The sequence below is a fragment of the Phalacrocorax carbo genome, chromosome 6 (genome assembly GCF_963921805.1).
Source record: "Phalacrocorax carbo chromosome 6, bPhaCar2.1, whole genome shotgun sequence".
NCBI lineage: Eukaryota > Metazoa > Chordata > Aves > Suliformes > Phalacrocoracidae > Phalacrocorax > Phalacrocorax carbo.
The window spans coordinates 41,913,476-41,938,484 of NC_087518.1; the positions used below are offsets into that span (position 1 = coordinate 41,913,476).

Here is a 25,009-nt window from a genome sequence, read left to right on the forward strand (position 1 = left end):
AATGTAGACAGAATTGAAGTAGATTAATGCTATTCAGGGAATAAATATTCCTGTTGTCAAACACAGTTACTACTACACCAGTATCAGTATTTGACAGTCAAAGTAGGGAAAAGAATTATTGGACAGCAGATTTCTCATTATGCTGATACTGATAATTTATCCTAACAAATTAATAAATTTTAACTTGAATAAATTAATAAATTGCTGATACCCACAAATTAACTTTATCTCCCTGTTTCAGCATGCAATCTGTATTTTAATTTCCAAAAGCTTTCCAGGACACTATTTAAATGTGTGTTTTCATAATATAGTTTTTGCTACATGGAGACACTGGAAGCCAACAGACCTACACTGAACACAGCTTCACACCTCCCCAGCTTGATTTGAATTCTTTTTATGTCTTTTCACTCTTAGATGTAACAAGGATACAACCACAAGGCTATGGTTACAAAATCAAAAGCATCAGGCAATATAAAAGTTCAAAAGACTCCCAAACACGATGTCCATCCTAAAATAGCTATGATAAAGCACAGTAAGATGAAGTAATGGCACAAATTTCAGGTTTCAGAAGGTCACAGAATATTGAATTGTTTAAAAAGAAAAATTAAGCCTTCTGAAAATTCTGAAAGGTCTATCTCCATGCAAGGCAAAGTCCTTTCTCTAGTATCTTACAACACATTAAATCGGGTGTTTAAACAATATGGTGTGCTCCTGCTTCTCCTTACACTTGCAAATGAATAATAAGTGGCAATATGAAGCAGATGGAGGATTTACAGACTTTAACGCTAGATATATATACTTTTAAGTAAAAATAATGACATGGCAGTTATAACAATATTACTAAGTACAAAGTTACCACCAGTTCACACCTGTGCCTTCTACATTTCCAGGTGACATCCCTGGCTTTCCAGCGTCCCTCGCCCCTGCGCACCAGACTTGGCTCCCGCCTGCTCCCTCCTCCCCTGCGCTTCCACCCTCACCCACAAAGTGAAGTTTACAGCATGCACTTCAGCTAATAAAAACATAAATTATCTGGACAGAAAACGTACCGCAGTATGTGTTCTGTTCCACATGTTAAGAATTACAAGGTGGTGACCTTCGCATCAAACTACAGAAAAAGTGGAATGCTAACCAAATCCTCCACGAGTATGCATCAGGCAGCCAAGAAATATCTGAGCTATCATCTGAGGATGGATGATAATTACAGAAGTTTAAAACAATTTACGAAGGCATTCTATTCGATAAACATAGCAATCACTAGTTGCTTATGTTAATTCAATATTTTTTCATTTACTAGCATCCAATTTCCACTTATTCACAACCACAAGCTGTTATTCATATAAAAGTGATTTGAAAAGCTGATGTCTTGCTGCAAGCTGCTCCTCTATTCAACCAAAGCAGCAAGGACACAGAGGTTTTCTTCAAAGCATGAAAATCAGAGCAAAACCTTTACAATCCTTTCCAAAGTCTAGAACGCATTTGCATGACAAAATTCAACTATTACAAGGACTTGGAATTTTTTTATTTCATTATGCTAGTAATACAGAGAATGAAGCAGAGAATCATTTCCAGATGGTGTCCTGGTTTGGTTTGGTTTGTCAGCTCTAGAGGATTTGGGAAGGTTTAGTTACTTGATCCTGGAGTGCTAACAATACAGAGACCCTTTTTTCCAAACCAAAATTAAATACATACCTTCCTCCTACCCTCCCTAACCTTTTAACTATATCAGTCTACGCACCCCTCCTTGCTCAGTCCCCCAAAAGTCACCAGGAAAGTTTCTGGTTTAGTTTTGCTTTTACAAAATGCAGCCCCCCGTGAAGCAGTGAAAAAAGAAGCCATAACATGAATGACCTGTAATATCTTTGGTTTTTAAAGATGACTGCATCTCTTTGCAAATAATCTTGATAATTAAAAAGGTAATTTCAGGTGTAACATCTGCCCCCTACTCTAACCTGTCATTTTACAGGGGAAACTTCAGTGCTTTCACTTAAAACAAAACAAACAAAAAAAAAACCCCAAAACGTAGGACACTCATACGATAAACCTATAAAATACATAAAGTGTAGAAGAAACTGGTGGAAAGAAGATTCCTGAATTAGTTTTTGATGTGTTTCTTGTTGAAAGAGTGGACAAAGTAAGATAAGCAGTTTCTACAGCGTCAATACCATTTTAAGTTTACAACCTGCAAAGTTAGTTTTACTTCAAGAGTTTGGCATGTCCTGTTCAAGCACCAAAACAGACCTGAAAGACACATGGAGGAAAAATTAAAACCAAAACCAACAACATAACACAACACAACACCTAACTCTGCAAGATTCGACTGCTGACAAAGGCCTAATGTAAACATATATATTGGTTAAGGAAAAAAAAAGAAAGAAAGAAGCATTCTGAGCCTTTATTCCATCTCTCCAAGGACAGAAGGCACACACTAACCTTGAGCATGGTAGGCTTTTGCAACAAACAAAAGTTTGAAGAGGACCTTCCAGCTGCTTGTAACATAGCTTTGAGCTACAGAAATATTTGATGTGTAAGCTCTCTCTTTTGTAGCAACCTGCCTCTTCTAAGGTCAGCACTAACCAGAACTGAACCCAAGCCCTAGTTAGGTTTCTACAATGTTCTCACAGAATCATATAATGCTTTGGGCTGGAAGACTCCTTTAAAGGTCATCTAGTCCAACCCCCCTGCAGTGAGCAGGGACATCTTCAACTAGATCAGGTTGCTCAGAGCCCCCCTCCAGCCTGACCTTGAATGTTTCCAGGGATGGGGCATCGACCACCTTTTTGGGCAACCTGTGCCAGGGTTTCACCACCCCCGATGTAAAAAACGTCTTCCTTATATCCATCTAGTCTAAATCTACCCTCTTTTAGTTTAAAACCATTACCTCTTGTACTATTGCAACAGGCCCTGCTAAACATTTGTTCCCAATTTTAGAACTGTTTTGACACTGTAAACACTTCACTCTCCTATAACCAGCCCCACTCAATGATTATTCCTCAAGCTCAATCCCAGCAGCTCAGCCAGCTGTTCCAGCAGCAGCAAGGCAAGGAGGCACCTTCGGGCAACGCACTTTTCCTAACAAAACAAAGTGAGAACGAGCCTCTGAAAGGTGAATTCTTTGAGATTGGCATACAATGATCACCCGTCTTTAAAACTGGCAAGTTTTAAAACACAATTATTCTTTACCTCAAACAGCATAGTTACATATACACGGGCATAAGCAACAAATCTGCCATAAGAAATATCCACCCTAGCACTCTGCTGTGCTGGCACCACTATCTGGGGCTGTGCCGAATCCCTGAAATCCCAGGGATTCATTTCAAGGATCCAGTTTATACTTCAGCCCCACAAATAGTTGCACTAACATGACTATTAGTGAGGCAAACCTCAGCGGAGAGATGGGGCAAACAGCCAAGGAAGGAACCTCTGAGCTGTAACACCAAACCCATGTAGTACTTACTGACATTAGTGCTTGAAGGATCTCAAGCAGTAATACAGAATGGACCACTGTATATTCAGTGGTAATCACTCATTAACTCTCACTGAGCTGCCAGCATTGTGGAAAGCTGTAGGTTCCATCCTGAATTTGATACATGGAGAGGCACGCTGGCTTGCAATACGGGTGGCATGGTGCAGTCTGACTTCCAGAAACCAGCGTAATGCAGCTGGACATGCAGGAATTCGGAAATCATCACACAGCACATTGCAAGAAAGATGACTGCTAAAAACAATACTTACCAAGTAGTACAGCTGACAAAATATAAAGTCCATCAGGCAGTTTTCAAGCCTAACACTCATTTACTCATTGCTTTGTGCTTTGCTGGAAGTATACAAGACCCTTTCACTGTAAATAAATCGCATCCGCAACTCCCTCGAGGCATTTACACCATTATAGTGATGTAGACCAGTACTTGCGACACTGAGACCTGGGTTTCAATTTTTTCTCTCAACTTCAACTTCCCTGTAGCTAAGCAAAACTTTCCGTTTCACTTAGTCTCCAATTTATTTGTTCTATGGCCTTCTGAATAGCTGCATTTAAGACAAACAGCCTTATTAAGCAGTTATTGTTCCACCTGTTCTGAAGATAAACATCAACAAAGGAACAAAAAAACCCTGCATATTTCTTGCCTGCAAAACATTTTCCAGATCAAGTACTCATGAGAATAAATGCATTTTAGCAGGGCTCCGGCAACAGCATCTGTACGAAATACTTGTTTTCTTTACCACTGAAATTCAAAATTATTATTAAATTGCTGCTTCTGGAATATCTTGCCACCATTTTTTGTTTTCAGGTTAATTTCATTTAATCTCAGATAAAACAGATTTGTTACAAGAGAGGGACAGGGAAAGAGGGATGATCCCCCGCAGCAGCAGGACCCACAGGACTGTCACAGCTGCACAGGAACACACCACCTTCTGCCTCCCATGTACAACAGCAGATCGCCTTTATTTTATTTCAACCTCTCACAATGCATGTGTAATGACTATTTTCTGAGCAAAATAGTTGACTATATACTCTGGGATCATTACTAAAATTTCAGCCTTTAAAGAAAAATAAAGCTCCATATTGACAGCAGAAGCACAAGACTGGATTTCACAATTCCAAAGCGCACAGAAATTTGTCAGCTGCAGACACTGTTCCTGGGAAATAACACTCTTGACACTGCATCGTCACACAGGAGTAGCAGCAAACGTCACGCTATATTCATAAAGAAAGAAATATTTGCCAATTTCTGAAGGCAGGGAACACCTATCTATTTCTCAAAATTCTCACACAAACCACAATATTAAAGGCTCTATCAGCAGAGAGTGCAGGAAAGAGGTGGGGAAAACCCACAAGGATTATTATACCGGAAAATACCAAAATTGCACAGAGCAACCAGCCTCCTGCGAGGAGCACAATTAGCACATTAGTTTAATTCCCGCGCATCACTCCAGCCCACCTGCATTCCCACAGTGTCAGACCGCGGCCGTTTCGTCGTGTATTTTACATTCTCCTCTCTCGCAGGCAGGCAGGGAGCTAACGAGCAGTCCCCCAGGCTTAGTCTGCAGAGGAAAGCTGGCAGTGGGACCACAGCTGTTGCCTAATAAGATCTTCATATGAGAAGGCAGAGGAGCTGCCCAACACTAGCAGTTCAAGCTGGTTTTAGAGGGTTTTACTTATTTATGTTGAAGCAGCCCTTTCAGACAGTAAGCTGCTTCCTTACCATTGCAGAAGTTAGGAGTACATGGTGGTGTAGTGAGAAGGCCTTACACCAATCAGCCAGAGCTGTGCCAAATTCTTCCAGAGTTATCTCCTGTTGGTTGTTTAGTGATTGTGCAGCAGATTTTTAGGTTCACAAACCACTGAAGTCGCTGTGAAAGACTAGCAACTGGTTGGCTTACATAGCTCTCATCGGTGTAATCCTGGTCTCCTGCATTCAAAAAAGGCTCGCTTTGATATTCAGGAGATAAAAACCAGGCTATTTCACTTAGTTTGAAGTATGCCAACCTAGATGGCATCTTCTGCATAAGAAGTTCAGAAGAAAAAACAATGCATGGAAATAGCACTAACCAGCTGGACACACTTCCAGGACCAACAGGGTACCACATAGCCATGGAGAGCACAACAAGTCCCAAGGCAACAGCAACCTCAAAACATTCCTACAAAAACTTTCCCTTCCGGGTATTGAAGACTTCATGGGAATGTAAGTGTAACTCATGCACTGTGGCAAGAAACACAGTAGATAAAGCAATTATCTTCTCCATCTGGACAGAAAAACACCTACTGAAGAAGGAGCAAGCCACGAAAATCCATCCAACCATTCATGAAAGCTGAGGCTAATTTCAGGGTACGGGGAAGGAGTACTGCACAGGTGGGTGCAGCCAGCTCAGAGAGCCCAAGGGATTGTCCATGGGCCTCGTGGCAGTGAAGGGGCAAGAAAGACCCTCTCCTCTCAACAAGCAGGATCAGACCAACTGCTTCTGTAACACTCCTGAAAACACAGTTTGCTATGAGAATTAAGCCACTAGGCTGTAAGATGAGTCAGCTTGACAGATACTTGCTGAAAATAAAGCAGGTTCTCATGAGCTTGCTCTGCAACCCTCGGCCTGATACAGCAGGAGCATATGCCCAGAGAAGGACCTCCTCCTTGCACAGCAGCCAGCCACGAGGTTGGATGTGCCATCATCTGCCAATGCGTCTAATCACAACCTGTGTCTGGCTCCACAACTCAGAGTTACTTGCTCCCTACTTCACTGGAGTAAATCTGAAACTATATTCAATACAATTGCAAGCTAAGATGTCCTTTGCACCTTCTATTTTCATGAAATTAAAATAAGAACTTTTAAAACCTAGTTTCTCACTTCCGTATCTGGATAGGACAATTTACGAACAGTTTGTAAACCAAAAGTGACACCAGTTGTAGCACACCGCCTATGTTTTAAGAGATATAAAATACAGCAGCACTGTAACACCTACAGATGCTGTAGCAGAAACAAACACTGCCACTTAGAAACCGCACTCTCATCAGTCACATCCCGCTGTACCACTTAACTTACGAGGATTCCTTCAGGACCTCTCCCTCCAATCAAAAATAGACACCAGACACCAATTAGTAACAGGCTCGTAAGTTTATCAACTTAAAACACCCACTTTTGGAGGAGAAATAATTTGTTCAGACATCTGGAGTTCCCAAACTAAGTGGGACAGCAGAGGGAAAAACGAACAAGGTAGGACTGTATGATCTGTACTCCCTTTTTCTATCCAGTGATATGGATACAGGGAACATGCACTCACTTCATATTGTATCAAGTCCCAGAAAGAAAAATAAGCTTAAACTGCCTGAATATCTAGCATTTAATCTGCTTCATTACCTGAGATTTGAACTATTTATAACAAAAAAAAAAAAAAAACCTCCTTGTGCTAAGTATTTCACTTAATTTTAGGTATTTATCATCTTTGCCATGTCTTGGAAGGTTATTTTTCACTGCAGAGATTACATGTATGTTAACACCCTGATCAGCATCCCCATTATTAGCGGAAGAGAATCCTCAAATTTAAACCTACATTCAAAAAAAGGACAGATTTCTGCACTGTACTTTTGCACTACAACATTTTAACACACGCTATTAGAAGAAGAGCAAAAGCAATAATCAGAACTGAGGGAGTCCAGGAACTGCCCTCAGATGAGCTGCAGTAACAGCGGACCTGGCTGCATGTTGCTCTAACCACACACGCGTCTTTCTGGGCAGGAACATACCGAGCAAAGGAAACAGCAAAGACACCCGAGCACATTGTCATTTTGTTCGGATTTGCCTAGACAGAAACAAAAACCAACACCACATTTTGCACTGAGCAAGAGGTTCTGTCCTGATTTCACAAATCTATTATTTATTAACACCTTTGTTCCAGTAGATTTTTATTTTAAACACAACCTACCCCAAAAAAAAGCCACATTTATTCTTTCAAAGATTCTTAATTTTCGTTTCCCAGTATTTCCTTGCCCTTGGAGAGTTTGATCTTGGATTATACATATATACCAAAACACAGCTGTTCCACTTCTTTTCTCCTTTTTTTTTTCCCACGTAGAAAAACCTGCCTCTATCAGCCACCCAATTAGCTGCTCACTATCAAAAGGCTGCTTTGGCCTTTCATCTTCCTGAAAACCGGATTCAAGTGAAAGGGTGTCATGGAAACTGTCTCAGGTCATTTCCTGTTTCAGTTTTTAGTCACCAAAAATAAAATAGTAATAACAATAATGATGGGGTTTTTTCTGGTAAAAAAAAAAAAGAATACTTGTTATCCCAGCCTGCAAAGCATGCAGTAAAAAGTTAAAAGAAAAAAATATAAATATTCTTCATGAGAAATCTTCATCTGACAAACTAGGAACCTGATTTTCAATTCAATGTTCAACCAGCTCTCCCCTAAAGAAACTGAAGATTAAATGTGAAGAACACAAAACCTGCAGCAAATATGCAATGAAAGTAATGAAAATTAAAAAAAAAACAACCAACCAAACAAAAACCTCTCTAGCTTTCAGAACATGTATGCTTTTTATAGTTCAGAGTACTACCATACAGCATACTCTGTATGTGTTTCTGTAAGTATTTTACTAAGCAAGTAGGATAGAAAAGCATTAAATAACTATATAGGGGATTGCTATCAAACCACAGAAGTTTCAGGTGCTTCATCTACTCCAAATACGTCCTTTTAGAAACTAAAAATCTCAATTACCTCTTGCTTTCACAAAAAAAACAGTTCAAAGCTTGCTGAATTTCATTCTTACAGAATAGTTGCACTCGACTGGTAAAGCCACAAAAAACTTTATGAAAGACACCAAATTCACGAACACAACAAATTTCCACCAGCTGCTGGAGGTTACAGGTAACATCACATTTGTGCAACAAGCCACGTGCATGGAGAGCCTAGCGAAAGGTGAGATTTGCAGTGATGCAGGACGTATTTTTGTTTATTCATCTGAAACTAGCAAGAAGTTAACAGCAGCCTTTATCCTGAGCCCACATGCAATGTGCTAAAATAAAGCAGACTACTCAGGTGATTGCTGGGAAATCCCTGCTCTTTGCTCCTGATTAAGTTCCTGCCAATATTAATCAAAAATTACTTAATTCCCACAAGTTCTGAACATAAAACTTTCACACCACCTTGCAATGTACAGTTCATATCTACGAGATCAATCTCAGTCCAACTGATCATTTTAATAATGGCAAAATTTTAAAGAACTGTAATCAGGAGAAATTTGGAGCAGCAACACTCTATGTCAGAAAACTCCCAGTTTGTCTATATCCACATCACTGGGGGAATGGCTAATTTCATAGAATCACAGAATAGTTTCGGTTGAACGACTCCTTTATAGGTCATCTAGTCCAACCCCCCTGCAGTGAGCAAGGACATCTTCAACTAGATCAGGTTGCTCAGAGCCCCCCTCCAGCCTGACCTTGAATGTTTCCAGGGATGGGGCATCGACCACCTTTTTGGGCAACCTGTGCCAGGGTTTCATCACCCTCACTGTAAAAAATTTCTTCCTTACATCCAGTATAAATCTACCCTCTTTTAGTTTAAAACCATTACCCGTTGTCCTATCACAACAGGCCCTCCTAAAAAGTTTGTTCCCATCTTTCTCATAAGCCCCCTTTAAGTACTGGAAGGCCGCTATAAGGTATCCCCAGAGCATTCTAAGGTCTCCCCAGGCTGAACAACCCCAGCTCTCTCAGCCTTTCCGCGTAGGAGAGCTGCTCCAGCCCTCTGATCATTTTTGTGGCCTCCTCTGGGCCACAATTTCTGATTCCAGCAATTGCTGCTGCCCCCTCCAGTTTCAGAACCCTGCAGGACACAACTCCTCATTTCTTTTTTAAATTAACACAGTACAACCACATGCTCCTAGAAATTCCACGTTCAATCATGTCTAATGAAGCAAGGCCAGTACTCAAAACTAAAAATATGGGAAAGCTCATGAACTAGGAAGCTTTTATCCTTAAGATGGGTAGTAAATAAAAGTAATTTTTAAAAAAAAAAATCACTCAGTGACTTAGGGACATCTTAGCCCTTTGCCAGATTTTCTTGTTTTGATGAAAAAAGAGGGAGAAATAAACAGATACCATAAGGTCCCACAAATATCCGCATAATGCACTTCAATAAACACAGAATTAAATAGAAGGCTAACAGGGAAAGATAGATAGCCTTGTCTTAGAGGAAGAATTAAATCAAGGATTTTTGTGCTTACTATATCACTTCTGTGAAATCTTTTCTTTGGCAAGAGGAGATCAAGGAAAGTAAGCAGCACCTGAAATGCATCAGTTTAGAAGCACACCTGGAAAGGGTTTATGCCTGCATCCAAAAATTAACAGGCTGGTTCCTCATTTTGGTTTTATACAGAGAAATGCTGCATGCTTGGGCTGGGGCTGCCGGCAAAAAGGTGTTGAGTGATTTGTTTCAAAAAGATTTTTTCAATTCTTAAGGTGAAATTTTCAGTCATAGCAATGACGTCAATGCATAATATCTCGGTTTGTCCTAAGACAAGTAGTGCTTTCAAGTCATACCGAACACAGAGCCCAGCCTACTGCCTTTCACCCCTGATTCACTGTAACTTTGGCCACACATGTTCCTCTTGCAACATTTTCCAATTTAATACCTTTGTATCTCTTTGAAGTTACCTGGGTGTAACCCCGTCCACAGATTTCACTCTCAGCCACCGCACAACTGCTTTACCCGCTGCTTTACCCTTTAGGGGAACCTGCAAACACTCAACTCAAGCCTACTTTTGCTTTCTTGACACGGAGTCTCCAGCTGTGACCACAGCTGAAAAACAAATACGAGGACCTGGATGAAGACAGGCAACTGGGGTCCAAGGCAAGAAGCAGAGGTGAGGTGCACTGCAAGAGCCACCTCTATCAACACACATCTGTTTGGAAGTACCCAACCACAAGCAGCATTTGCACAGAAACCAGCAAGAAATAACTCTATACACAGGGTACACCTACCTTTCCCACCAGGGACATACCATCTGACCAAATTAGAAACCCTTCTCCAAAGGACCCCAATCACATCTGCGCAGCTTTATCATCCTAATTAAAAGTGCGTGGGGTTTTTTTTTTTCTTTTTTTTTAAATAATCTTCTCTGTGAATCTTCAGTCAGATGTTTCCAAACCGGAATACATTTTCTGGGGTCCTTGCAACAGGACTAAGCTGAAGTTCCCTCTGCTTGTAATCCCACAGAGCGCATGAATTAGCAGCAACTGCAAAAGGAAATGTCTTTATCAGAGAACTTCAGGGGTTTTTTTGTTTGGGGTTTTTTTTTTGTTAAAGTTTAGTTCTTTTTGCTAGTGGAAACTTAATTAGATGTCCACTAGACTCTTGTTGTCATGAAGATGTTTGCCAGGTCAAACCGAATGTGTCTGTGACCTTGCAGCCTTATTTTTTGAAAAAGAAAACCTTTTTCTCACCAAGAATCTCTGGTGCCCCACAGACAGAAAAAAAAACCCAAAATCCAGCTGACGGATTAAGTAAAAGATGAAAGATAACATAAGCTCTCAATTAAAAAAAAACCAAAACACCCAAACCCAAACAAGCCCCAACCTAACACTATTCTGGTAAGTGGCCATTTCAGAAACATCTTGTCTGTGGACCAAACCAGAAATAAAGGGACTACCTGGGCTGAGAAAAGTTGTCTCAATTTCACCAGGCTGGGAAACTGCTATTGTTCACGCAGACCCACTTGTGCCGCCAGGGTAGCACGGAGCTCATTGCAAATGCAAAGCCCCAGCTGGGGGTAGGAAGAACTGAAAATGTTAAATGCTCGGCTGGTGAGCGCCCATACCAATCGCCCCGCATCGGGGAGTGGGGTTCCCTCCCCCACTCCCATCTCGCTCCCCATTATTCTCCATTCAAGCTGAAAGCGAGAAGGTCTTTTCCTCTGCCGCTCAGTGTCAGCCAGACTCAGGAAGCTCCGCAGGAATTGCTGAGAGATCCAGAAATACACAAAAGCCTCCTTCCACAAAGCACCCTTTCATCTAGGCAGTGTGTCTATTAAATACGTCCTGTTAATGTGCATACATTTTTATAAAGAGATTATAAAGTGAAGACTCAGTCACTAACTCAACTCCACAATAAGATTTTTAAGTCTATTACTAGAAAACTGGGGTTTAAAATGAGTAGCTGGGAATGCTTCGCAACTCCTCTGCAGTAATACTCACATAGGCCCAGTACCCACACGACAGTCAAAGGTGCACTTTGTATGTTTTAATGCTTTAATTTCTGTATTTAGCAACATGTAGGCACCTCAGACCGTGACCACTCTGCATTTGCCACAGTTCAGGGATAAAACAGAAAAGACAATTCCAGCCCAGACAACATACCTACACCAAACATGATTCTCAGAGGACAGCAGCATCTCTGCTTTGGCGGGTTGGCAACAGTAAGATTAAAAGAGTTTGATCAGATCCTGCTCTTCTGTTATGGTGTCAGGATTAACTGGTGAGCTGCCATTCCTGAGCATTTGCTCCTGCTCTTATCAAAACCAAAGCAGTTAAGAGCCACTTTATCCACTTTCTCCATCATACCCCTTTCCATATCTTTTTCTTCTCTTTCCTTTGCCCACAGGGGCTCAGCGTCTCCCAAGGTTTTGAATAACTAAGTCAGGTAGATATAAATTCCTGGCAGCCCTGCAAGAAAGCAAGTTATTTTCTGTCCACCAAAAGGGAAAATTAAAAAAAAAAATAATCTTTTTTTCTTTTTGCATCAAAGCAAGGCCACAAGTTGACAATCTTCACCAGCGTGGGTATGGCTGTATGCCAGCCTCACATACCGGCCTCTGCAGGATCTGCAACTAGCCACACTGCCAGCCCACAGGCTTGCTATAGCAAGGTTCTAATATTTTAGATATATTTTTGGACTTGCAATCAGACCTAGGGCCCAAAGCTAATACTGGCTCTAACCTTATTTCAGAGCAAGAATCCCAAGAAGGCCGTGGATCTGTTTTCAGTATTAAAATGAAATGTCATCTCCTAGCAGCAGTGGCAAAACCCCAGTCCAGCTCCTCCCTGCAGTCACAGGAAGAGCGGATGGTTCTAAAAATGCTGGGTTTTGTCATGCAGACAGCACTCTGCAGATCTTCAGGTCCACACATTCGCAGCCCTAGGTGTCCACCCAGCTCCCTGCCAGTCCCTCAGGGATATCTTCTATCAAGGGCAAAAATTCAGGGTACCTGTTACAATCGTGTTATTTCTTGTGCTGACCGGAGAGGTGTGTCCATCTGCCATACTGGAGTTGCGAACCAACCACCTCAGCCCCATACATGTCACGCAGAGGAGGGCTAAGTGCTCGTTCGATGCTGGCCGTTAGGGAAATTGCTTCCAAGATATGTATTAATAAAAATAGGTGAGAATCTGGAATAAGCCTGACCTACACTATACATGCATCTTAGCAAAGTGGCTCTCATCTAACTTGGCTCAGAAGAGACAATAGCTTTCGTGACGTTTTCAAAGAATCCCCAAAACAATGCATTTCTCTACTAAAATTTTTTATGACTGTGTTATCCCTTTCTAGCTGCTTAGTTTTCCTCTTTAGCATGAATTTTCAGGCTCTAATAAATGATCCAGACGACACACTTGAAGCAGAGAACACACTCAGCAGGCCTTATTTTTCAAACGAGCCTTCACATAGCAGGTCTGCATTCATTTCATCCTGACTCCAAGCCTTCTTCCCTTCTCAAAATAGCTGCTGCACCTCTGCTCCTCAAAGAGAAATCCTCTATTTCAAACACTGGAAACCATAGCAATGTACATTGGGTTTCATTTATTTTTGGAGGCTGACTTTCTATTCGCGGACATGTATGAAAAAGCAGTGTTTGAAAGTCTGAGGTTGCAATTACCGGAACGTATTTTTTTAAACGTATTTCTAGACTTACAGTCAACAGCTTACTGAATAAATACATAAATATGAAGCAGGAGGTAGATTTACATTAAGTGACATCGCGGTGTATCAGTATTTTAAAATTCATTAGATTCTGTTTCTTACCAAACAGAAATAAATGACTAGTCATTTCTACTAATCTAGTTATCTACTAGTATGGTTATGTTGGGGTTATTTTAATTTTGGCTTTGCATCCAGCAGTTTTAATGGAAATACAGCATCATCAGTATGTCAATATCTAAAATGTTAAAAACCTAACACAACTTTTGGAATAAAAATCCTGCAGTTCTGGAAGCAAGCTCAGCACAGCATGGGTACCTCCGCCAAGAGCAGCTGGATCTTTAGCTAACTGATTTTAACAACTTCAAGACCATCAAGCCTATGCCTCAGAGCAGCTACCGGAATCATCTAGGATTATGTAAAATACAACAGCAGCAGAAATCAGAAGGAAGAACTGGAATATTATAATTTAAAATGTTAGCTTCATTTCAGTCAAAAATAAAAAATGAAAAATATGCTTCAGTTTTTCCCAAATTACACTACCGAGCAGTAACTCAGACGAGAGAAGGTAAGATACTTAAGTGATGTTAGCTGTACATTTGCGACGCTGACATTGGTGAAGCTAATCTAAAGCTAAAAAGTCTTAAAAGTTTGTAATTTTTGTTCTCCTCCTGCAACGTATTTGAATATTAACATTTTTCTTTTTAAAAAAATCTTTTTTAAAATCATGACCTCCTACAAGCAAGACAAGAGACTGTGTGTCCAGGAATAACATTTTCTAATTTTAATCTAACAGATCAAAGACTTTGAAATCTACAGTTTAAAAACAGATGCCTGACCGCTGCCAGATAATGTGACAAATGAGCCATCCTTAGTGCTTACTCCTGTCTTCCTGCCTGCACCAGAAAGTGCAGTTCTCCCTATAAATTGTTTCCTATAGCTGCACTCCACCAAGCCAGACCAAGGGAATAAATCCCACATCACTCCTGGCAGTCCTGGATAGCCTCTGGCAAAAGAAATGAAAGACAACTATGAAATTCATATTACACACAACTGTCTGGGCAACCAGCATGCTCAAGGAAGTCTGACTACCCAGACCGCAATTGTAGCACATTTAAATTAAATATCCATTCACTGTTAAAATGGTTAAATGTATTATCCTCATATTAAATATCCTTTTATTTTACCCTTCGTATGCCTTTCATACAACACAAAAATTCTGTCTCTAAAACGTTCGTTTGGCCTCTCTCAAATACTGCTGTCACAAGGGCTTGACGTGCCAGCTGCTGTCAACTGGGAGCTGAACCTGCAGACCTGCACCCGCTTCAGCCTCCACTGCTAACAAAATACTGAACTGCAATTCAGGATCCACTGAGTTGAAGTGGCCTTTCCTCCTCTATTTTACATTCCTTGCAATGAGAGATCTTGCTGCTTTCTTTTCCTCCAAATGGCGTTTAGGTCTCCAAAATCAAAAGTCAGAAACGCCATATGACTTCTGTATCGGAAAAAACAAGGGAACACAATGTGTTAGTTCACTAACCATGAACAAAACAATAAAAATATCCTGAAAACAACCTTCTGCACTGATATTCCATCAGCATTTGCCTATGTGTTGATGTGCAATGGATAGGCTACCACTGAAATAAAACACTTCAGGCAAACTTAATTTTGCTCCCACAAAGCGCAAGCCTCTGTAGTCATACCAGGCTACCGTACAGTATTCCCAAAAAGCGCCCCTCACCTGATGTTTGCCCATGCATACATCTCAGCATCTACTTCACCCTGAAAAGCATCACACGGCCCATTTTTCTCTTCCTTGCTGTTTGAAGACAAAACAGTACTAGCACAAGTCAAACACAACCGGTCTGCTGAGACCTCAGGCTTTCTCCTGTTCCCAAAGCAGCAGCCAGGTTTGGGATAATGCAACAGCAAGCTGAACTGTCCCATGCTGTAGCACACGATCTGATATGCAGCAGACATGGAATGGGCTCTGGCCAGGAACAGCTCTGCCATCACTGCTGGCCACACCATCGTCTGGATGCGCTGAACACCTCTCCCTGCGGCTGTAGCGCTTTTCAACCAGTTTTCATGCCCAGCTGCCACCACTGGGTAAGGGGGAAGGAGAGGAAACCAGGATCAGCCACAGGCATGCAGAGATCACACAGCTGATCTTCCTTGTGCTAACATGTCTTCTGGGAAGGAACTGGTGAAGACTGTTGCTTATTTGGCTAAAACCAAGATATTTTGCTAACTTGCCATTCATTTTAGTATCAAATGCTACCCTCACACAAAAGGAAAGTCTGTTATGATAAAAAACTTACACTGCTGACCCCCACAGTTTGGGGTTCCTTTATTTGCCAACAAATAAAAGGCAAAGAGATCTCCTGGCTCTCCATGCGACCTTCCCAAGGGCTGGTGAGCCCTTTCCAGCCTTGGCTCAGAGCCTGGGCTTGCTCCAGGCAAACAGGCTCCCACTATAGCTACTTCAGGGAGTCTGTCCCTTCTCCCCTCTGCCCCATCACCACAAATATCTCCCCAGGCTTGGTTCAATATTACCTCTGAGGTGACAGAATGGTCCAAAAGGAAAGTTTTCTAGTATTTCCTTTGCTGAAAGTAAGAGGAGCAGGGACTGAAACAGAGACAGGGAGGTCATGGAAGCACCCCAGCTCTTTGGTGTGGTACCATCATATCATCGCCATCAAGCTGAACTCGCTTTTAAACACATTCAGGTCCAAAAGCCACAAAAAAAGGGCACAAAAATACTCCAATAACTCTACCACAGTGAATGCACAAGAAATTCTAGAAACCTTTACGGCAACTTCCAGATATGTCTATTTTAAAGCCTTTTCCCCTGGCCTCATTCCCACCTGTGACCATTATAAGTATAGCCAAGAATGCATATAACATCACAGGAGCATGTGCAAAGGATGGCCAAAACTGGACAGAGAGCACTGGCTAGACTGCTGAAAGTAAAATTACAGCTTTTCTCAAAGAGGTGGTAGGGCTCTTCTGCTCTACTAATAGAATCATTGACTCAATCATCAAATGTCCTGAGTTGGGAGGGACTCACAAGGATCATCAAGTCCAACTCCTGTCCCTGCACAGCACAACCCCAAATTTCACACCATATCTCTGAGGGCCTTGTCCAACTGCTTCTTGAATAGCATCAGGCTTGGTGCCGTGGCTGCCTCCCTGGGGAGCCTGTTCCAGTGCTCCACCACCCTCTGGGTGAAGAGCCTTTTCCTAATACCCAACCTAAACCTCCCCTGGCACACCTTCCAGCCATTCCCTCGGGTCCTACTAGAGTGGTTGGATCCTCAAATCACATAGTCAAAGATGAGCAAAGCCATGTGCTTGGGAACAGCGCTAGTGAAAAGCTGGTTTTATCAGCTGCTTCTGGCTGAGAAGCTGGTAAAGGGAGACTAATAGTTTGTTTTTACTAATGATTGTAATTGTGCAAATACACTTTTGCAAAATCACTTGAGAGACTCTACAGAGACCTTACAGGCAGTTGATAAAAGGGACTCCACTACAACTTTTCATGGGATTGGAAATTAGTATTATTGACTTGTGGTACCATGATTATTTCAAAAGTCAGCTCAGATTTTCTCTGCTAAATTAGACCTGCAGTATCGTACGGAAATCTGTACCAGAGAAGAACACACATAATGCAAGATTCAAGCAATGACTTAGCATGCACACTATTTTATATTAGAAAAAGTGTGTCTTGACAACGGATGCTGGCTAAGTATCCACGTTAGTAAACTCTGTTTTCCATGGGAAAGAGAGCACAAGAATATCCTCCCAGATTTCACATTGCACATTATTCAACAACAATAAACTACAGGAAAGCAATGACTGCAGAATGCAGTCCCTCCATACTTTACACTTTATTCTGTATTAAGCTTACGATACAAGAATAGGTAGTATAGCTCTTAGTCAAAACCTCAGCAGATTTTTTTGACATACAAAACAAAGGCTGATACATCAAATAAGTTACTTAAATTTCCATTTTTAAGCTATATTATCCAGGTACAGGAAAAAAGGAAAAATAAACCCAAAAGTTAATATTTTCCTATTCAACTACATACAACAGAATCATTCCTGGGACATTTTCCAACCCCCACTGAAGTCCCCAGCAAAGCCGCCATAGGCTCTGACCCACAACGTGTTGCCATGAGCAGGCTTCACGGAGAGCCAGGCTCACACTCTGGTAGCCCCGTATCTCAGCCCCGAGCAGTTCAAACTATGCAGTGTCCTGACAAAGGACACAGAGACATTTGGGATAATTCCTTACAGCTGGGCACTTCCACACACAAACTGACACAGCTCCAAACATTTCTTTGCCAATTTTTCACCAATAATTGATGAACTGAAAACAGTAACTGTTAAACAAAAAAAATCTGTTAATACATAATACTTCCTTTTATCCACAGACATAAAATAATAACTGGCGAACACACACACACAAATATCTTAAACTTCACATTTCCTTCCATTCTCAGACATATCTTGCTTTTCTGTCTGAAAGAAGGTGAAGCACTCGAGCTTATTTGAAAATAAGCATTTCATTTTTTCTCACTGGTGCCTGGCCAAGCTACTGGTAGCAGAGCAGCTTCTCTGCTATGTTCAGATTGTCACGCACTAATGGTTCCTCCTCTCCTGAATTAAGCCAAGAAAAAAGAGGGCTAACACATGCCTTTTACTTTTGTACCTTCTTAACATACATGTTATCAGTGCTGCCACAGCTGAGATGGTGTTCCCAATTGCTTCATGATGTACTTGGATTTCTTGCTGCTAATAACCCCTCTGTTCCTCACCACGACTGGCAGTGTCCTTCATTGCAGCAGTGCAGGGGACAGCTAATTATCTACCAACCCACCTTGCTGCACCACACTCGGCAACTTTTATCTGTACAGGACAGCTGCATTCTCTGCATTTGAAGTGCAACATCAGTCTTTGCTAATGCAACAAAACTTACATCACTAATGATGTCCCGACACTTTGAAGAAACAACTCAAAGCCTAATTAAAAATCCAGATTCCGTCTCCTATGCACAGCCATTTTCACTGCCCTTCCACCAGGACCCTTCTCTATCTTTTTGAAATGTTTCATGCTGGAAAAAAAAAAAAAAAAAAGAATCCGTGTGGAACAGGATGAAAAACTGCTGCAGTCTTGGGCTTTCAGAGCGCCTTGAAAAAGGCTGCTGTAGCTGGATTCAAACCAAGACATAATCATGTAAAACAGATGAGGTTTTACTCCACTGGTTTCTACTCTGTAATTATTACCAAAGTGAGCACTACTGCCAAATAATAATTAAAAAAAAAAAGAAAAGATACAGTCAAACATTTATCGGCCTTCCTTACTTGAATTCTTCTAATGTATTTCAGCTTCACAAGCTGGAAATAACCTGAAAATAAAAGGGGAAAAAAAGGGAAGCAGTTTTCTGTGCTGTCATTTGGCCAAGGGTCCACCAAGGTCCAGGTTTCAGACCCGGTGCTGGAGAACTTGTGGTGCCCTACATCACTTGCTACACAAGCACGTCACAGCCACCGACAGATTTATTTGTAAATACCCATACAAAGAAGAGGGGAAATGTGTGAAAACCCTGGTTTCAGAGGTGGAGAACTACAATTCTGGCATTTCAACTGGTCTGCAGCACACCTCAGAATGGGATTTCTCTCTTCTAAGTCAGAAATCCACTGTTGTTAGCCAGAAGACCATTCCATTAGAGAAAAAAACACTGTATTCTGTCAGTGTTCATTTTCAAAGAGATTAAATAAATGGACAGTTCTAGTGACTGCAACTCTTTGCCATCACCCAGAAATCTTCAAAGAACATGGATTTTTCAGAACAATGGTGTCAGGGCACCCTCCTCATATAAACATCTAGACATCTCCCTGTCTCTGTGTCATTCTGGTCTATGCACAATCTGTTCTTCTTGAAAAACATATGGCCAGGCATGTGATTAGTAAAATAAATAATAAACTTGCCAATCAACCTGGAGAAGCATGTACTATGCTGTTTATTATTTTACACATCACTACATCACCTGAGCAAGTATTGATATAAAACAAGACAAACAAAACAAAAAAAAAAAAAAGGAAAAAGGCAGGGAAAAAATTACCAGTAAACTGCTGATTTCAGGGTCAAAATGCATTTTTTTCTTCTAACCTCCAGACAACGAGAAAGGGTGTGCTTCCTTCATCAAGTGTAAAGGATTAAGATGGCAGAGCTGCCTTCAAAAATATTCAAGGCCCTCTGGGCCTATGACTTTTGTTACTATCTGACTAGAAACATCAACATGCATTTTGAAAGTTATAGAAGCGCTTAACCATGCTTTTCATCTTCAAAGCATTGCTTAATCCTTTCAACTCTCACTGCAAGTATTAGAGCCCCATTTTTGAGGCAGAGATGTTGCCTTGCCCTACACTATCAAAAAATAGCCCTCACCTTGGACGCCCTGTGCAGATTTAGAGGGTTAGTTAAACCATGCCAAAACCAAACAAAATGATCACAAAAGTTCTGGTTTATCCTTTTGCTGCCTCTACCTCCCAACCAAAGAATCTCAGTTGTTTCAACCCACAGCCTACTCTGTAATTTCAACCAAGTCAAACGAGCCAGGTAACACGGATGGTGAAACTCTACCAGCAGACCAGGTCACGCCACAACCACCAATTTAGTTATAATTTTAGCATAAAGGGGCACTTAGCTTCTAATTACTGCTGAGTGTCAGCTCTGCCCAGAAGAACACATTACAGGACTGCCACGCGAACTGCTCGTTCACCAGGCTCCAGCTCTCTGCAAGTTATGACATTAGGCTGTTTAAGATGTAGGTTCTAAGTAATGACAAGTAATACGGCTGCTCAGATTGGCAGGTGGAGATGTGATTGCATGCCGTCTTCCAAGGATGCAGCCTGCTGCCAAATGCTGCTCCCTGGAATGGTACTGACACTGTCAACGTGTGCTCTAGCTAACAGGAAAAAGAAGACAATGGTTACAGGTGACTGTAGGCACAGTACCTGCATCCTGCTGCAGGCACAGCAGCCCCGTGCGAACCAGCAGCTTCTCCTCCTGCCGCTCTCACAGCGCGGCACCCTCTCTCCTGTAAGGGATCACAGTGCGGCTGTTTCTGGTTATTTCGGACGAAGTATTGTCGAACTTTGGGGAGAACCATAAACAGATCACCTCTACTGCTCAGGGGAAAAAAAATGCGCAAGTATGTGCACATACACACCACCCTGTACCCTGACGCACAGAAGGAAATACATGTGATATTAAGATACAGCAGTGTCATTAACTGTGGTTTTGTAGAACTGTCAAATGGAGTGGGAATAATAATTAATTGCTGCAATACAGAAAGTGAGACAATCGATGAACTTTCTATATTTAACCACTCCTGGACAAATAACACCCAGGGCAGTAACACACCGACACCCAGGAACCCACACATCCTTCTGCACTGCAGCGCCCAACACACGTTCTCACTAAGAGAATACCTCGTGTGATACAAATGCGTACATTTTACTTTGAGACTAAAGTAAGAAACTGTTAAACTGGTGTTCAATACGTTCAGCAGGTGTTCATCTCATGAATTGTCACATACGATACATTATCCTCAGCTGCTCTGTGCAGTACCATTCAAAGAATAAATTTATATATGAAATCAGAGCACTTACATGGGTGAGAAAACAAAGCATTACTTAAAGGTAATAGTCAGATAGTGCACAAATGCACTCACGCAAGTGTCTATAAATAGAAAGCTGTGGTATGAGTGCCAAAAACAATTGTCACACTGATGCTGGCATCAGAAATCTCCCTCATCCTCGCTCTTCCTGTAGCTTCAGCCTATATTACAATGCAGATGTACATGGACCTCATTCCTCTCCACAATGCAAAACAATGCGATTTGACTGAAAACACCAAGTCCTTATTGCTGTTGGACTAATTACGTGAAATACTGGTAAAATAAAAATGTATCGCAGGAAGTCGGTACCACACAGAGGAAACAGATCTCGTTTATAGCGCTGATGGCTGCTCCAGCAGAAACCAAATTTATTTTCTATCTCACAACTTCCATATTCATTACGCAGTCATTTAAGGCTCAGAAATTTCATGGTTCCCCTCTTACCTCTTCCATTGCTCCTCTAGTGTCTGCTCTGGAGGCTCCACCTCATACTCCCTTCCTGCATTTATAGAGGCTCCGTCTACAATTTCATCTTTTCCAGACTCAAAACACACCCAAACCAACCTCTCACCGTCACTCTATTTAAGCATTTCCACCTGCTCCTTCACTCATTGGATGCTTCTTCCCCACCTCCAGCTCAGACCTATCCTTCCTCCAAAGCCCTCTCCCACAATTACCCCTCCTGCCTATTACCAGGATATGCAGACGTGGGAGCCACAACTGGCAAGGACCAAAGCACGAAGGCAGAGCGCAAGGGAAGCATTAAATCCTGCCGCTTCCTCCTCTACAATTTATGAAACTAAATAAAACCACAGCTTCTAAATGGTAGGATATTAATCCTTCCTCTCGCTACCGCAGCTTCCTCTCACTAGGTCTTGACTTGGGGCCTGCCTCCACATCACCCTCTAAACCCAGGGCAACACCCCTACATTTATATCCAATTGAAGCCCAGAAGCACTCTCGCTCTTCTTCCAAAATCTCCCACCCCTCCTTTCCACCCAGGCACAGCCCTGCCACAGCACCTGTTTGCATCACCTCGGGCATCTCGGCTGCACCAATGGTCCTGCAGCACAGGCAACCCACCGCCTGGCACCAGGCACCTGCCACTGCTCGCCAACAGCCCTGCACCAGCGAAAAAAAGGGTAGTTCTGCGCCAGCTACATCCAGCCTCGCCTAAGCAGGCTGAGGAAATTTCTGCCCTAAAAATCAAGTGAGAAGCACGGGCTGCAGTGACACATGTCATAACATTTTTTGTTCTACTGTAGAAGGTCAGCAAAGAAGCTTCTAAATTCAGGGGAGGTTTGTTCCCACCAGTTTTTAATCTTAAACAGCTGTAATAATGTTACAGGGGAGAGTAAAGGACAAGCTGCGCATTAGCTTGATGGGAGTTAAGGCAGCCAAAATATTAAGCATATAAAAATAGAGCTCAGTATGAAAAGGGTTTTCAGAGTCTACTACCAGTTTCACCACATTAAATTACTTTCGGCCCTTAAATATGCAACTAATAGTAAACACAGGTTTAACATCATTTGCATCCCTGTGCACCAATCATCCAGATTGTTCCCGAGTTCGTATCATCGGTATAATTCTTGGAAAGAAAACCTGGCTCATCCTACGGTTACCTAGTGTATCACAGTAGGGTAACCATGTATATTTTTCTGAGTTGTTTTTTAAAAGACAATACTTGTTGAGATGGCGGTATTAGACTTTTCTTAACACCAGAAAAGATTTAGCAATACAATTATACTGATTTAATTTGCACTAACCAAAGACCCCACCATTTACATAATTATGCTCATATCCTGAGGGGAAATACATGCATGCGTATGCATGGCATAGGAAAAAAAGTGACTTCCTTGAATTCAGTACATCAGTAGTCTACCTTGTTAAGTGAAGTCATTTAAATCCACCTCTTCTTAGCATCAAGGACAAGAGACAGCTCAGTGTTTTCCCCGACAAAACACAGCCCTAGGAGGCCAGCAGGCACAAAGATGTTTCAGAGGTGAGAGAATGAAGCCAGTTTAGAGAAGATAAAAGGCCATTTGGGTAGAGACCCCTGCTGATTCTATGAAAGTGTCTCCTTTTCAATTTGGTAGGCTTTTAAAACTGCATTTGGTACTGACCATATCTTCCGCTTAAAGCTGCTTGGGATCTGATTTCACTTTCCCCCCCCGAGGTTCCGCAGCCGACAGCAATAACGCAGGTACCAGCACACCCTGCAAGTCCGACCAGTCCCTCCACAAAATACCCCGTTAACATGCAGCCTCTCAGCCCGAGATGCAAATAGCTCCTCATCACCTCCTTCACCCAAATCCCGAAATGAATTACAGCATCTGGATAAACTTGTCCAAACGCACGCTCGGGCCGGGAAGCATTTCTTTACCCCGATCTGAGCGTTGTCGGGCTGGACACGACTCATTACAGCTCCCTGCCAGCAGGCAGAGGGATGCTCGGGCGGGAGGCAGGTTAGCACCGAGCCGACAGCCCGACAGCCGCCCCGGAGCGCGGCGGGCTCAGCCCCAAGGCCGGGCTCGGACCCCTCCGCAAAAACCGGCCTTCGGGACTTCGGGGGGAGAGGCGGCGGGGAGCGTTTTCTGCCCGCTTCTTTTGTGTAACTCACAAATAAAAAGGGGTCCGTGGCCCGCACCCCTCAGCCCCGGGCCGGGGCGGGCGGGCGGCTCCGCGGCGGGCTGAGGGGAGCCGGGGCCGAGGGGAGCCGGGCGGCCCCCACGGCGGGGCCGGGGGGGGGGGGGGGGGGAAGTTTGTGAAGCAGAAAAGAACCGGGGAGGGGGAAGGAAGAAACGAAAGAAAGAAAGAAAGAAGGGAAAGAAGAAAGAAAGGGCAAAACAGGAATCGGGAAGAGCGTGTGGAGGAGGGAGGGAGAGGAGGAGGGAGGGAAAACCAGGCGAGGCGCGGGCCGGGCCGGGCCGTACCTGCATGGTGACGACCCCCAGCTCCTCGGTGGCGAGTTTCCTCATCTGGGTGGCCAGAACTTGCGCCTCGTCCAGGATGGAGAACTCCGCCTCGGCGGCGCCCAGCCCGCAGAGAAGCGCCAGGCAGAGGAGGCCAAGCGGCCCCCGGCCCCGCGGGCGGCGGCCCCGGGCGGTGGCGGCGGCCTCCTGCCGCCCGCCGCCCCGCGCCATGCTGCCGCGGCGGGAGAGCCGCGGACGCCGCCTCCGGACAACCTCCCCCCCCGCCCCGCGGCTCCCGCGCCGCTTCCCCCGGGCCCCGGGGGCCGGCTAGGGCTGCGGGGGGGACCGGCTAGGGCTGCGGGGCGGCCGCCATGCAGGGGGACGGCGGCGGCTCGGCGGGCGGCCGCTGCGCCCCGCGCCCGGCTCCGGGGACACTGCGCGGCGCGGCCCCGCCGCTGGCTGCGAGCGGCGGCGAGACGCAAACTGCGGAGCGGAGGAGGAGCGGGAGCGGCGGGGCCGGGACCGGAGCCGCCGCGGGGAGAGGGAGGCGTCTGGTGCCGCCGCGCTGCGGGCGGGGGCAGCGCGGGGCCGGGCCGGGCCGGGCCCCCCCGCTCCCTCCCCCCATCCCTCCGCCCCGCCCGCTGCCGCCGGGGCCGCGCTGCCCCCCGGGCCCGGCGGGGGAGCGGGGCTGAGGCTGGCGCTCCCGCCCGCGCTGCCGCAGCGGCCGCCGCAAGCGTGTGCCTCAGCGGCCGTCAGCCCGTCTCTAAAAGTCAGCACACTTCATTCTTGTGTTTAAACCTTTTTTTCAAAAACTTTTTTACTTGTTTGTTTGGGTTTTTTTTGTCGGTTAGGGTTTTTTTTTATATAAAAAAAAAACTTTTAAATCAGGCAACGTGCCCGCCTCCCCTCGCAACCCGGGGCACGGAGTCACCCCTCCCCGGGCGGCACCGCGCAGCACAGGCTTGAGAAAATGTTTGTGTGCAACAGGGCTGGAAATTGAATAAA

At 43.6% G+C, this 25,009-nt stretch overlaps 1 protein-coding gene across 1 annotated transcript in view; it reads right to left on the reverse strand.

The window, feature by feature from the left end:
- CACHD1 (cache domain containing 1) overlaps positions 1 to 24,576 on the reverse strand; it is a 114,822-nt gene extending 90,246 nt beyond the window's left edge. The window contains exon 1 of the mRNA XM_064454899.1: positions 24,026 to 24,576. Coding sequence (XP_064310969.1) covers positions 24,026 to 24,235 — 210 coding nt within the window. The 5' untranslated portion in view covers positions 24,236 to 24,576. The remainder of the gene's footprint in view (positions 1 to 24,025) is intronic.
- Between the last annotated feature and the right edge of the window lie 433 nt (positions 24,577 to 25,009).